This window comes from Oncorhynchus gorbuscha, linkage group LG14 (genome assembly GCF_021184085.1).
Source record: "Oncorhynchus gorbuscha isolate QuinsamMale2020 ecotype Even-year linkage group LG14, OgorEven_v1.0, whole genome shotgun sequence".
Taxonomy (NCBI): domain Eukaryota; kingdom Metazoa; phylum Chordata; class Actinopteri; order Salmoniformes; family Salmonidae; genus Oncorhynchus; species Oncorhynchus gorbuscha.
The window spans coordinates 57,000,179-57,015,617 of NC_060186.1; the positions used below are offsets into that span (position 1 = coordinate 57,000,179).

Below are 15,439 nucleotides of genomic sequence, written 5' to 3' on the forward strand. Positions count from 1 at the left end.
TCTTTAATCGTATGATCTTCTTCAGGAAACAATTCAAACTAAAGCTGGGGTAGAGTAGGCTTCAGTAGTCACGGTGAAGGGTGGGTCGAGAGAGAGAGAAAGGTAGAGAGAGAGAGAGAGAGAGAGAGAGAGAGAGAGAGAGCGCGCGAGAGAGATGATAACGTGAGAGCAGGAATCTTGTCGATTACTGTGCCTCGGCTTCCCACTCCTCTCCTCTCTGGAGAGATGGTTATTCTTTTATTGTAGCCTACACTAGGCTATAGTCTATTCGGCGAAGAAGAAAACAAAACTATTTGAAATGGTAGCCTATGTTTGACTACATGACAAGTGTCCGTTTACAGAAGAAATTGGACAGAATTTCTGTTGGATTACCAGCAATCATTCACACGTTAGCGAGGAGCCTGTGGACACAGCTGCTATCATAACCAACTATCAACGCTGATGGTCACCCCAGAGGAGCAGATATGTACCAGGGTTTAGCCATGACAACCAACCACGGACCCTCAACGTACGAGCCCAGTTTCCTCCACAATGCCTCCCCCACAACCTCACCGGTGTACGTGCCCACGACCCGGGTCACCCCCATGATCCCCACGCTGCCTTACCTACAGACACACGGGTCCTCGCAGCAGAGCAACCCCGTGTCAGGCCACTCGGCCTGGGCGCAGCCGGGTTCCGAGTCGGTGCCCTCCTACAACACCGGCAATGCGCACCACCCTCCGGTTTCCCCGCGGTTCTCCTTCTCCACCAGCCCACCTCTCTCATCCGGGGTCGCCGTAGCTCGGGAGACGAACACGTTTACTAGTCCGCTCAACATCTCCACCAACGGGAGGGATCATTACGGGACGCGAAGCCTCGGCGGGTCCTACCACAGTCCGTACCCGGCCTATATGAGCCCAAACATGGGTGGGACGTGGGCCACGTCTCCATTCGACAGCTCCGTCCTGCATAGCCTGCAGTCCGGGGGCCAGACACGGCACCCCAACCTAGGTAAGACAGGTGAAAACATGGTCAGAAATATCCACCATTAACATTTTCGTGTCAGGTTTTCCATTATCAACAAATGTTTTGCTAAAAAAAATAGCTTTCAAATTCAGATTAAGACATTGCCAAGAGTAGGCCTATATTTCAGTTGTTTCATTACTAGAATTAAAGCTATTGGTAAACGTCATACTTGATTCAGTTGGTTATTAGGCCTATCCAAAGGTCAACACTGAACAACCGTTCGTTTAACTGTGCGTAACAATATAGGTTATATATCTCCACATTTGTATCCAACTTTGAACATGTATATCTTTCCAAGTCTTCCGGACATAATGTTATTTCTTTAACATGGTTTCCATCAAATGAAAGCCATACAAATAATACAAGCCTATATCACGGAAACACTTGTATAGGTCTCATTCATGATAACGTTCATCAATGGTTTGGAATAAACACAGTCAATGCATTGCTCGAACACGTTCGGAGGGTTATATCGTATGAGTAGCCTATCCTACGATATTTCTATCATTTGTTATCATTTTTCATTTGTGATATTAAAGAATACTAATAAGCCAACGGGGTAGATAGAGATAGGCCTAGGGCTCGACAAATATTGCACATTGGGGCATGCATTGAAACAAAATCAAACTGCATAGCCAGCCCAAGACATTGCATTTTATGGATTTCTTGTTGAAGAAAAAAATATATATTCCTGTTAATTGTAGGTTTTAGGTCTCAGACTGAAGAAAGTATTTTAATGGTCAAGTTATGGGCATTTTTGCCTTGTCAAACCAAGGAAATGAAAGAAAAAAACCCGATCATAACACAGTTTAACTGTATAATAAACTATTTAAGGAGCTGGAAATAGACTAGCCTACATAGGGCAGGTGTTAGAAATAGTTTAGGATATAGGCTATAGTATGACTCTTTACCATTAATAAATGATCAAGTGTTTATATATATTTCCCCACTATGAGATTTAAATAATACTGTGAAATTATGAAACTTGTGATATTTCCCTGTTATTCTAAGAGCTGTTTGAAAAGAACCTGATATTTCAGCCTGTTTTGGTGGAAGTTTGGCCTTCCATGGTGACGTCACCAGGTGGTAAACTAGTTAATAGACCAATAAGAAAGAGATTTCCAAACATCTCTGCCAATAACAGCACCTTTTCAGTTTTCCCCTCCCCACTCAGACCACTCCCAGACAGTCCTCGCAAAATTCTTGCTTGAGAAATTGTTCTTTGCTAAGAAGTTGTTGTTGTTTTTTACAATTTTAATTGAAAACAATCACAGTAAGGTACTTCATTGTTACCCAGAAATGATTTGATATTGAGATAAAAACGGCTGTATTGGACCTTTAAAAAAATCCACATTTGTAGAACTACAAATATTCAGGGAATTAAAATCTTATTTTGTCAATCAAAATAGGCCTACATAAGTCAAATTTAACATTTTAAAAGAAGCAAAGGGAAATGTTATTACATTATAAATCAAAGCAGGCTAATTCCACCCAGTTATTATCAACATAAATTAGAGATTACAAATTTAGAAGTCATTCACGTTCACTTCGAATAATACGTGAATACATTCCAAAACGATGATCCCTATTTAGCCTACCACTTTGTTCAAATTAAATGTATATGAATTTGACACATCTTTTTTTTAAATGTAGCCTAGGATATATTTATTTTATTTCAGTCATCTACCGCAAACGACTCAAAATGAAAACCTAATGCACTTTTAATTCTACCTAAACTGATATCGCAATTCAACAGATAAGATTTTCAATAGATTTTCAATAGGAGACATCCAAGATGAATGGATGTCTCCTACATTATGCATGGTACATCAATCAGAAATATCAAATGTTCATCATCTAAAAACGCTTGCTACGCACGATGACACAACTGCATATAGGCCTATAAAGCTTAACGTCTCATGTTATTGATAATACAATAATGGTATAGTTATATATCACTCTTGTGGTGCCGATTATTCTGTTTAAGAATGGATATAACCCTATCATCACAAATGAAAACTGAAGCAAGAGGCGACAGCTCAATGAAAAACCGTGGGACAGAACGCCTCCTGTTCATCTCAAATCAAATCAAAACAAATCCAATTTTATTTGTATCGGAGAGAATAAAAAAGGTTCAAATAACAAATATGAAACACGATTCAACTTATAGATAAAATATCAAAAGAAAAAAATTCCACCATTACCATTTCTAATTTAGAGTGCAGGTTGAGGCCAGTATATTTACAACCATTTACAACCATTGACTGCCCAAAACTAACATTTAGTTATAAGATATTCATAAGCCTACTTTAATCTGGATATTGTGATCCTAGAGAAAATGAAGGTTGATTCTCCCTCCTGACTAGTTCGGTATGATTGCTGCAGGTGGTTGGGGGACTTTAGTTCACACTGAATGATAAGACTGAATTCCACACATTGCAGCTGGAATGGAAATCGCTCTGGTTACAATGTGTGTCAGAAACTAGGCCATATTTACATGTCAAATAAAGTCCAGGTAAAAACTGCTTACTGGTTTGGTGGTGGGAGTACACAGTGTAGACAGACCTACATTCATTACTGATCTAAACTCTTCCAAAAGGGTTATTTGTCCGTCTCAATAGAAGAAACCTTTTTGCTTCCATATTGAAGCCTTTCAGGATCCATGTAGAAACCTCTCTGGAAAGGGTTCTACATGGAACCAATTCTCCTATGGGGACAGTCAAATAACCCTTTTAGACTCCAGATAGCTACTTTTTTTTCTAAGAGTGTACTGAATGTTAGATGTATAGAATATTACTATACAGTGAACAAAAATATAAACGCAACATGTAAAGTGTTGGTCCCATGTTTCACGAGCTGAAATAAAAGATCCCAGAAATGTTACATTCGCACCAAAATATTATTTCTCTAAAACTGAGTGCACAAATGTGAGAATTTTTCCATTGCCAAGATAATCCATCCACCTGACTCAAGAAGATGATTAAACAGCATGGCCATTACACAGGTGCACCTTGTGCTGGGGACAATAAAAGGCCACTTAAAATGTGCCGTTTTGTCACACAACACAATGCCACAGATGTCCCAAGTTTTGAGGGAGGGTGCAATTGGCATGCTGACTGCAGGAATGAATGTCCACCAGAGCTGTTGCCAGAGAATTTCTCTACAATAAAATGCCTCCAACATTGTTTTAGAACATTTGGCAGTACGTCCAACTGGCCTCACAACCGCAGACCACGTGTAGTCACGCTACCCCGGGACCTCCACATCTGGCTTCTTCACCTTCGGGATCGTCTGAGGGGGAGCTAAGGCCCACCCATGGCTGCACCCATGCACAGTCATGTGAAATCCATAGATTAGGGCCTAATGAATTTATTTAAATTGACTGATTACCTTATATGATCTGTAACTTAGTAAAATCGTTTAAATTGTTGCATTTTGCATATATATTTTTGTTCAGTATATTAGGAAAATGTCTTCCATCTCAAAAGGGCTTTAGCCGGTAGGCTACGGCTAATGCTGATGCGGTTTACAGTTGGTGCGTATGAATTGGCTGATTCTGGATCTGCTTCTGAATAGGAACCTCTGGGACATGGATCTGCCTCAGTATGTAGTTTTGGTGAAGTCCAGACACAGTGATCAACAGTTAATCACAATAGGATGGTAGTTTGACCACAAGCACTGGTTTGGATTGTGTCATCATCCTCTTTGTCTGATTACATGTTACTTAGTCTTTGATGGGTTTCTTGCTTTGGACCTTATGTGATCTAGTAAGACCATCTCTTTTTCTATGGAGCTGTCCACATATGCACTGATCTATGGCTGAGATAATGTCTTTGCTCCAATCCACATTTTTACAATCACTGCCAGTGGCAAATCTTTCCTACACAGACAACCACGGATAGAAGTAGACACCAAACCTGGATATAGATTTCAACACAGGAACAATAACATTGCAAGGTACCATGATCATATCAAGACAAACTGCTATCCTATGAGATCTCCAGTGTAGATACTTCAGTTTTTCAGATAACACATCGATTTAATGCAACCCTCTCACCTCTCTGGGTGCTGTTGTACTTCAATCCAAACCCATTACTTTAGACTGAGTTTATCAGGGCTTTACTGTGGAAGAGAGAGTGAAAGTCGCTATTGTTCCAGAGGTGGACTGAGTGAGAGGAAGGGAGAGAGGAAAACTCCCAATAGCTATATTAAATCCTTACACTCCCCAAGCTATATTAAATCCTTACACTCCCCAAGCTATATTAAATCCTTACACATTACATTCTGGAATATATTATACATGAAAAACATCCCAATATCAGATTAGATCAGCTATATTAAATCCTTACACATTACATTCTGGAATATATTATACATGAAAACATCCCAATATCAGATTAGATCAGCTATATTAAATCCTTACACATTACATTCTGGAATATATTATACATGAAAAACATCCCAATATCAGATTAGATCAGCTATATTAAATCCTTACACATTACATTCTGGAATATATTATACATGAAAACATCCCATTATCAGATTAGATCAGCTATATTAAATCCTTACACGTTACATTCTGGAATATATTGAACATCTACGTGTAAGGATTTAATGTAGTTTGTCTAATCTGATATTTGGATGTTTTTCATGTACAGTAAAGATGCTTATTAGTGTAACTTGCAGTATTTGAGCGAAAGGCCTATCATTGCGGCCTGTGCTTGATTTTACTCTGTGTTTTGAATGTAAACACATCAGCAATTTACAATGATAAAATCACATCCATTCTAAACATAATAGTAAGTAAGCCCTTCAGGTATGCTCTTGAGGGATATACAGGATACATATTTCTTGTCTACAGTGGTAAAAAAACAATCTGGTGCCAATCTGGTGCCAATCTGGTGCCAATCTGGTGCCAATCTGGTGCCAATCTGGCCCATCAGGGGAAGCAGAGTAGCACATGGGGTCATACTATGTGTTGCAAATTGAGATCCGCACACAACGCTCATTGACATCAATGCATGATTTACCCAAAAGCTTGAGGTACGTCTGTGGAACTGAGGTTAAGATTCTGCTCCAGGGAGACTGTTTTCACGACCATTGAATTCCATTCCAATTGAAAGGTGTTTTTCTTATAGACTTAAGACTGATAAGCTCTTCAGGAAATTGAAAGTACCAACAGCAATATGTAAATGCTACATTCTGTTATTATGAAGACTTCATGGGACAGGGTTATAGTGTGTTCAGATGGAACATTGAAATAGATACTTCAACAAATGTTTTAGTCTTGACCTTATAACACAGACTGCCGGTGCTGACATTTCTCAACAATAGACCCACAGAGATAACGATACTTAGTGACATTCTGTGAGATTTATACACATGGATGTGCATATATGATTTTCATTTGATCACTCTTTTTTTGAAAATCTTCCAGAATCTCAGAAGCTTTGTGATTTACATAAATTAACTGAAAACCCACACTTACACACATATTATATCAACAGTATTGCACTTTTCAGTGGTGTAAAGTACTTAAGTAAAAATACTTTAAAGTACTACTTAAGTCGTTTTTTGTCTGTACTATACTTTACTATTCATATTTTTGACAGCTTTTACATATACTTCACTACATTCCTAAAGAAAATAATATACTTTTTACTCCATACATTTTCCCTGACACCCAAAAGTACTTGTTAGATTTTGAATGCTTAGCAGGACAGGAAAATGGTCCAATCTACGGATTTATCAAGAGAACATCTCTGGTCATCCCTACTGCCTCTAATCTGGAGGACTCACTAAACACAAATGCTTCGTTTGTAAATTATGTCTGCGCATTGTAGTGTGCCCCTGGCTATCTATAAATAAAAAAAGCAAGAAAATTGTGCCATCTGGTTTGCTTAACATAAGCAATTTGAAATTATTTATACATGTACTTTTACTTTTTATACTTAGGTATATTTAAAACCAAATACTTTTAGACTTTTACTCAAGTAGTATTTTACTGGGTGACTTTCACTTTTACTTGAGTCATTTTCTAGACTTTTACTCAAGTATGACAATTGGGTACTTTTTCCACCACTGACACTTTTCATGTAGATTACATTTGGGCAGCTAACAGCCTAACCACCAATCAAGCAGGATTATGGACTAAACTTTCAAATCCTGTCAATGCGGGATTATTTTGCTGTGACAATATAGGTCAAATTTAGATGCTACATCTGTTCCTTAGCAGTTCTTTTGTCTATTGTCTTGTGTTTCTGCCATGTGTCGGCTAGCTTCTACCCGGCCCAAGGTTGCCCTTCCCTGCACTGCTGTAGCTCTGCTTTGTTGTCAACCTTGAAAGAAGTCTGCCTCTACCTCCAGATATCAGCCTACACACATTCCTTAGAAACAACTCACTGAATCAGATAATACATCTATAGTTTTAAACACGGTTTAATTTCAATTGACCCATACATTCATGTTTTCCAAATACCAAATGTTGTGTGATTATATGAAGTATATAGACAATATAGTTAGATACTGCATCTGACAGAGTGGTTAAGTGCTGACTGGAGATACCCTGTATGTGTGAGAGAGGAGGAGAGAGAGAGAGAGAGAGAGAGAGAGAGAGAGAGAGAGAAGATTGTATTTATCAAACGTCATAGTATCTCTATAGAGATTGTCTATTTGTATAAGATGAAGCTCTATTCCATCTCTATTTTCAGCCTAGCCCTTTATCAAGGGAGGAGCTGTCAGATAAGGAAGAATTCCAGACCTCTATGGAGCAGTGTGTTAGTATCATAGAGAATGATAGAGGCCTCTAGTGGCCAAAAGGCTGTTTTAGCATGTTGAGCACCATTAAGGGCTTCCACTATTTTTCCGCCATTTTAAAGTAGTCAAAGTAGTCAACTGGATGAGGATTCTATGGGTTGTAGCCTTAATGGCCCTGCTCATGCTGTCACAGACGCTATAAGGGCACAGATATAAAGATTAGTCTTCTATCTAGCTCTATGGTTAGTATGGCCAGGAGGGAGAGAGCACCGTCTTCTGGTCAGGAGTTGTCACTGCTTCACACTAGCATCCTCTGAGTTGATTTTCAAGACTGGATAAACTGTTTGATGTTATTCTGTGATTTTAGGTTGTTATGTAATGTTTAGGTAAGTAGTGTTTGCATTTACTTCCCAATAGCTCTCTCTCAACTCTCTCCCCCCACCCCTCTCATCTCCTTCCCTCCAACAGAGCTGTATGATGACTTTGCTGAGGGGCGTGAGTGTGTGAACTGTGGGGCGATGTCCACCCCACTGTGGAGACGGGATGGTACGGGCCACTACCTGTGTAACGCCTGTGGACTTTACCATAAGGTGAACGGTATAAACAGACCCCTCATCAAACCCCAAAGACGGCTGGTAGGTGACAAGACAAGAGTTCATCTTCAACATATAGTACACACAAAAAGCATGACAGTAGCATTGTCTCGCTTTCTGTAGTTCTCTCTCTTTCCTTCTCTCCCAATCTTTCTACTCCACTTTTTCTCTCCCACCCACTCTTCTTTCTCATTATGTATGTGTGGAAATACATACTTTTTGTAAATTGGTGCTATTCTCTGTTTATTATCTATGCATACCTACTTTAACTCTACCTACAGTTGAAGTCAAAAGTTTACATACACCTTAGCCAAATACATTTAAACTCAGTTTTTCACAATTCATGATATTTAACCCTAGTATAAATTCCCTTTCTTGGGTCAGTTAGGATCACCACTTTATATTAAGAATGTGAAATGTCAGAATAATAGTAGAGAGAATTATTTATTTCAGCTTTTATTTCTTTCATCACATTCCCAGTGGGTCAGAAGTTTACATACACTCAATTCGTATTTGGTAGCATTGCCTTAAATGGTTTAACTTGGGTCAAACGTTTCAGGAAGCCTTCCACAAGCTACCCACAATGTGTTGGGTGAATTTTGGCCCATTCCTCCTCACAGAGCTGGTGTAACCGAGTCAGATTTGTAGGCCTCCTTGCTCGCACACGTTTTTTCAGTTCTGCCCACAAATTTTCTATAGGATTGAGGTCAGGGCTTTGTGATGGCCACTCCAATACCTTGACTTTGATGTCCTTAAGCCATTTTGCCACAACTTTGGAAGTATGCTTGGGGTCATTGTTCATTTGGAAGACCCATTTGTGACCAAGCTTTAACTTCCTGACTGATGTCTTGAGATGTTGCTTCAATGTATCCACATACTTTCCCACCCTCATGATTCCATCTATTTTGTGAAGTGCACCAGTTCATCCTGCAGCAAAGCACCCCCCACAACATGATGCTGCCACCCCCGTGCTTCATAGTTGGGAGGGTGTTCTTCAGCTTGCAAGCCTCCCCTTTTTGCTCCAAACATAACGATGGTCATTATGGCCAAACAGTTCAGAGGACATTTCTCCAAAAAGTACGATCTTTGTCCCCATGTACAGTTGCAAACCGTAGTCTGGGTTTTTATGGCGGTTTTGGAGCAGTGGCTTCTTCCTTGCTGAGCGGCCTTTCAGATTATGTCGATATAGGACTCGTTTTACTGTGAATATAGATACTTTTGTACCTGTTTCCTCCAGCATTTTCACAAGGTCCTTTGCTGTTGATTGATTTGCACATTTCGCACCAAAATACGTTTATCTCTAGGACACAGAACGCGTATTCTTCCTGAGCGGTATGTCGGCTGCGTGGTCCCATGGTGTTTATACTTGCGTACTATTGTTTGTACAGATGAACGTGGTACCTTCAGGCGTTTGGAAATTGCTCCCAAGGATGAACCAGACTTGTGGAGGTCTACATTTTTTTTCAGAGGTCTTGGCTGATTTCTTTTGATATTCCCATGATGTCAAGCAAAGAGGCAGTGAGTTTGAAGGTAGGCCTTGAAATACATCCACAGGTACACCTCTAATTGACCCAAATTATGTCAATTAGCCTATCAGAAGCTTCTAAAGCCATGCCATCATTTTCTGGAATTTTCCAAGCTGTTTAAAGGCACAGTCAACTTAGTGTATGTACATTTCTGACCCACTGGAATTGTGATACAGTGTAAACAATTGTCGGAAATAGTAGAGCAAGAAATTTGTGGAGTGGCTGAAAAACGAGTTTTAATGACTCCAACCTAACCTACAAACTTCCGACTTTAACTGTACATGTACATATTACCTCAATTACATTGACTCTGTACTCCCCGTATACAGTTGTATTCTGCGCATGTGACAAATAACATTTGATTTGATTTGATTTTATGTGGTGGATTTCATCTGATTCACCCTCTCTCTGTCTCTCTCTCTGTCTCTTTCTCTTTCTCTCTCTCTTTCTTTCTCTCTCTCTCTCTATCTCGCTCTCTTTCTCTCTGTTTCTCTCTGTTTCTCTCTCTGTCTCTCTCCATCTCTATATCTCACTCTCTCGCTGTTGCTCTCTCTCTCTTTCTCTCCCCCTCTCTCACTCTCTCTCACTCTCTCTGTGTGTTTCAGTCTGCGTCTCGAAGAGTGGGTCTGTTGTGCACTAACTGCCACACCACCACCACCACACTGTGGAGACGCAACGCAGAGGGAGAGCCTGTCTGCAACGCCTGTGGTCTCTACATGAAACTACATGGGGTTCCTCGCCCCCTAGCCATGAAGAAGGAGGGGATTCAGACCCGCAAACGCAAACCCAAGAACCTCAACAAGTCCAAACCTGGTCCGTTTGTGTGTGTGTGTGAATGTGTGTGTGTGTGTGTGCTTGTGTGTGTGTGTGTCTGTGTGTGTAAAGTAACCCTGGTCTCTGTGTTGTAGGGACTCCAGGCATGGATGGCCACACTCCCAGCAGCACTCCCAGTGCTCCTTGTAACTCAGAGGAGCCTCGCCAGATAAAGACAGAACCAGAGGCACTCAGCCTGTACTCACACCACCACAACACACACACACAGGTTAGTCAATGAACTCTCACACACACACACACACACACACACACACACACACACACACACACACACACACACACACACACACACACACACACACACACACACACACACACACACACACACACACACACACACACACACACACACACACACACACACACACACACACACACGCACGCACACGCACACACACAAACACACAAACACACACACAAAGCTCTTAACCCACCTGTCTTCCTGTCCCTCCAGGTTTCGGGCATCCCAGCGTATATAAATGCCCAGGGTGGGGCCCTGCCCCTCAAGCTGTCCCCTGGGGGGCACGGTGGGTCCTCTGGCTCCAAGAACGAGCCCTGGAACAGCCTGATCCTGGCCTAAGACAGAGAGGACCACCGCTGACTTCTCACACCGAGCTACACACAGCACAGCTACTGTACCTGCCTTTCTGAGCTCCGGCACTAAGTTAGGTCTGGAGCACAGACACACAGAACCAGCCGGCATAGAAAGATGGGAATTAAACACATAAGGAGAACTGTTCAGGTGGAGAAATCTATATCTAGAGAACCAATGACAAAAAGAAGAGAGAAAAAGTAAAGCACACATAGCAGGCCTTGATCGCACTCCCTCAATTACCCTGTGCTCACAGGAACCTCCAATGTGCGAGGGATAATATAGGACAAGACAAAAACAATCCTCTGTTTATTCAAAGTGATTTGATTTCCTTTTACCCACTTGCCGGACGTCACTGTTGAATGAACTCCATGGACTTCATCACTCTGTACAGTGTGATTGCCTACTGCAAAACCAATGCTGTCAATTATTTTCACCTTTTCCTAATGTATTATTACTAGCTACTATGACATTTGCATCCTAGTCATCTTCACTGGGACTTTTTGCTTTGATCTTGTGTATGACAAAACTATTATTTGATTAAAAAATATATACTGTCATCTCTTACTGATAAACTACCTAGCCTGGCTACTAAGCTGCTTGTGATGAATGGGACATGGATTTAGTGGCACATTACCACCCTCTGTAGATCATAGTGAAATTGTGCACCCATGAAAGGGGCAGAGTGTGTTCCTACAAGCAAGAACTCTAAAAGATTATCCTTCCCCAAAATAATTGTAGTAATCTCTGATATTTCCATGTCTGTTTATTTCAGTGTAATTGGGTAGGTTCTATACCCTGGTATTTGTTCTACTGAAAACAAAAACAATATTTCATTCAAGAAACAAGCATTTAGAAGCAAATACTGATATCAAAACATATACTTTAACTATAAAATGTTATGCCTTAATTTGCTTGTATATTGCAGGGGGTAAACACACATTTGGTATGGAAATAGAGGAGCATTGTCACCTGTAATTGACCGTGAAAATATGAACATACATTTCTATGTAAAGACTTCACTCCAGTATAATTGTATAATACACCATTGTGATATACTGTAAGTTACCCTTGAGAAGCCCTACTACACAGTGAGAGATGGCACCTGTATCTCCATGAGCTCTATGTGCACTAACTAACACTGTACTTGATGCCCTTCCTTAGTGTGCACCTGTAGCTATACTGAGGAATGTAATAAAGACAAGCAATTTTGACACATCATTGTTATTATACATATTACATTCAAAAGGAAAATCACTCTTTCTCAACAAAATGACGAGAGGACAAATAGGCAGACAGATAGAATGTGTTGTGCATTGTGTTTCAACAAGTCAAGGGCCAATATCCCTGCTGAAGCAAAGAGCAATTCAAGGGACAATGGTGAAAACTTCTCAAGCCTGATCTGGAAACTTCATCTGACCAATCTGTATGTAGTCTTTGGTAAGAGCGGTGACATCCTTGATGAAAAGCTGGACAACCTCCCTGTTGAAGTTTTTTATTAATCTCTCCCTGAGAAGATCAGCATATTGGTCCTGTACCATGACTCTCCAGCACTGCTCAAATGACAGTCTAAGTTTAGTACGATCCGAGTCACATATTTCTGGGTCGAAACTGTAATCAAGGGCAAATGCCTTCCCTTTCTCTAGATACTCCTCTAAACACTCTTTTTCATCTACAAGAGAGGGGTGCACAGCCTCAAGCATAGTGGTTATTTCCTGTGTCAAGACCTCACTCTCGTCTTGAAAACCTGATGTTGAAATTACACAGATCTTTTTGAAATAGGGTTTTCTGCCCTTTTGTGGAGTAGTGTTATCTAGATGGAATGTAAAATTCCTGTTTTCCTGGCTCAGCCATCTTTTGATAGTCAAGAACAGAATTTCACATAATGGGACTAGATTATTTCCAGGATTTTTAAAAATCCTATTCAGGTAGTTTTCATAATCATGACTTCCAAATAATAGCTCGAACTGGGCATAACTGACATCTTTGAATACATTCTCTTTGGTTCCCTTGAAGCCCCAACACTTTCTGTAGCCAATAGAAGTCCTAACCCCATGGTGGGTGTACCATTCAAAAGCCTTCCGCGTTAGATTTAGCATACATGGCTCAATGGTTCTTGCCAAACAGGGGCTGTTCAAGGTGAATACATACACATTCCAGTCTTCAGAAACATCCTCAGATTCAAGGAGTTCTTGAGTTTGTTTGATGATAATATCTTCGCTGTGTTGTCCATTGTTATAATTGGGGTAGTAGGGTCCATACATGATGACCTCCTCTGGTTTCTCTAGAACCGCCCATGAATGCTGCTTATCCTCTGGTCCACATTCCTCTGTGATGTCATTATAAAATCCCACAAACTTCTTGTTGATGGAATCTTCGAGGAAAACGTCATTGACATCATCTCCAGACTTGATATGCTCTAAAACCCTGTTGACAGAGTTCTGTGGGTCGGCCCAGGAATGTAGCCTGTTTAAAGATGATTTGCCATTGGATTTCAAGTACTCGGTCTCTCCATTTAAATAAACGCCAGCCCCTCCCAGCTCCTCTCCAGCACCATCCAAATGAGACCATTTACGCTTCATTCGTTAAAAAAAGGGGGGGGGATTAGTCCAAAAAGCATTAAAGCAAGTCTTCTCCTGCTTGAGATGTGTAAAACATTGATGCGAGGAGCAAGTAAGGTGAATACTGTATCATTATGTTTACATACAAAAGCTACATACAAAAAAAGCTACATACAAAAAAAGCTACATATAGTACTGGAAAACATGGCAACTCCCAACTTTGAAGCGTTTGTATAAAGATTAGTACAATTCTTTAGTATTAACCCCATAAACTCCAGTGAATAGGGCTGTGTGAGGCTGCTGTATACGGCCATAAGTATATTAAATGTACAGTCAAGTCAAAATAATGTCAAAGTAAACACTTATTCATTTGGATGGAATGTCAGAGGATACATCAGTGACATGTACAGTTGAAATCAGAAGTTTACATATACCTTAGCCAAATACATTTAACTCCGTTTTTCACAATTCCTGACATTTAACCCCAGTACAAATTCCCTGTCTTCGGTCAGTTTGTGTTTTCTTTATTATTTTGGTCAGGCCAGGGTGTGACATGGGTATTTAAGGGTGTGTTTTGTCTAGGTTTTTTTGTAGGTTATGGGATTGTGGTTAGTGAAGTAGACTAGGAAAGTCTATGGTTGCCTGGAGTGGTTCTCAATCAGAAGCAGGTGTTTATCGTTGTCTCTGATTGCGAACCATATTTAGGCAGCCATATTCTTTGAGTGTTTTGTGGGTGATTGTTCCTGTCTCTGTGTTTGTTGCACCAGATAGGGCTGTTTCGGTTTTTCACGTTTATTGTTTTTCTATATTGTTCGTATTTTTATCTTTTTTTAAAGATGTTTATGAATAACCACACTGCATTTTGGTCCTCCTCTCCTTCACTGGAAGAAAACCGTAACAGAATCACCCACCACAACAGGACCAAGTGGCGTGGCGACAGGCAGCGGCAGCAGGAGCAGCGAAGTCAGGACTATACGACTTGGGAGGAAATAGACAGGTGGGCGGTCGACCCAGCGAGAGTGAAGGAGCCCATCTGGGATTCGCTGGAGCAGTGCGAGGAGGGTTATAGGAGAATGGAGTTGGAGAGACGAACACGGCGGCATGGATGGAAGCCCGAGAGTCAGCCCCCCCCAAAATTATTGGGGGGGGGGGGGCACACAGGGAGTATGGCGAAGCCAGGTAGGAGACCTGCGCCAACTTCCTGTGCTTACCGGGGGGCTAGAGAGACCGGGCAGGCACCGTGGTATGCTATGGTGCGCACGGTGTCTCCAGTACGGGTGCATAGCCCGGTTCGGTACATACCAGCTCCTCGTATCGGCCGGGCTGGAGTGGGCATCGAGCCAAGTGTCATGAAGCCGGCTCTATGCATCTGGTCTCCAGTGCGTCTCCTTGGGCTGGCTTACATGGCACCAGCCTCGCGCACGGTGTCCCCGGTTCGACTGCATAGCCCAGTGCGGGCTATTCCACCTCGCTGCACAAGCAGGGTGACCGGGAGCATTCAACCAGGTAAGGTTGGGCAGGCTCGGTGCTCAAGAGCTCCAGTGCGCCTGCACGGTCCGGTCTATCCAG

The 15,439-nt window shown here is 41.3% G+C and overlaps 1 protein-coding gene across 1 annotated transcript; it reads left to right on the plus strand.

Annotated features, from left to right (window-relative positions):
* Positions 1–160: 160 nt before the first annotated feature.
* On the plus strand, positions 161–12,523 carry gata4 (GATA binding protein 4). Its single transcript, XM_046298603.1, has 5 exons — positions 161–990; positions 8,233–8,399; positions 10,489–10,696; positions 10,792–10,925; positions 11,172–12,523. The coding sequence occupies exons 1-5, from the start codon at positions 465–467 to the stop codon at positions 11,295–11,297; spliced, it is 1,161 nt and encodes a 386-aa protein (XP_046154559.1). The 5' UTR covers positions 161–464; the 3' UTR covers positions 11,298–12,523.
* Positions 12,524–15,439: the final 2,916 nt, after the last annotated feature.

What these genes read in the sequence shown, in the direction of transcription:
- gata4 (XM_046298603.1), top strand. Translation starts at nt 465, where the DNA reads ATGTACCAGGGTTTAGCCATGACAACCAACCACGGACCCTCAACGTAC. An exon ending in TCAAACCCCAAAGACGGCTG is followed by an intron (nt 8,400 to 10,488) that starts GTAGGTGACAAG and finishes TGTGTGTTTCAG; the next exon opens with TCTGCGTCTCGAAGAGTGGG. An exon ending in CCTCAACAAGTCCAAACCTG is followed by an intron (nt 10,697 to 10,791) that starts GTCCGTTTGTGT and finishes TCTGTGTTGTAG; the next exon opens with GGACTCCAGGCATGGATGGC.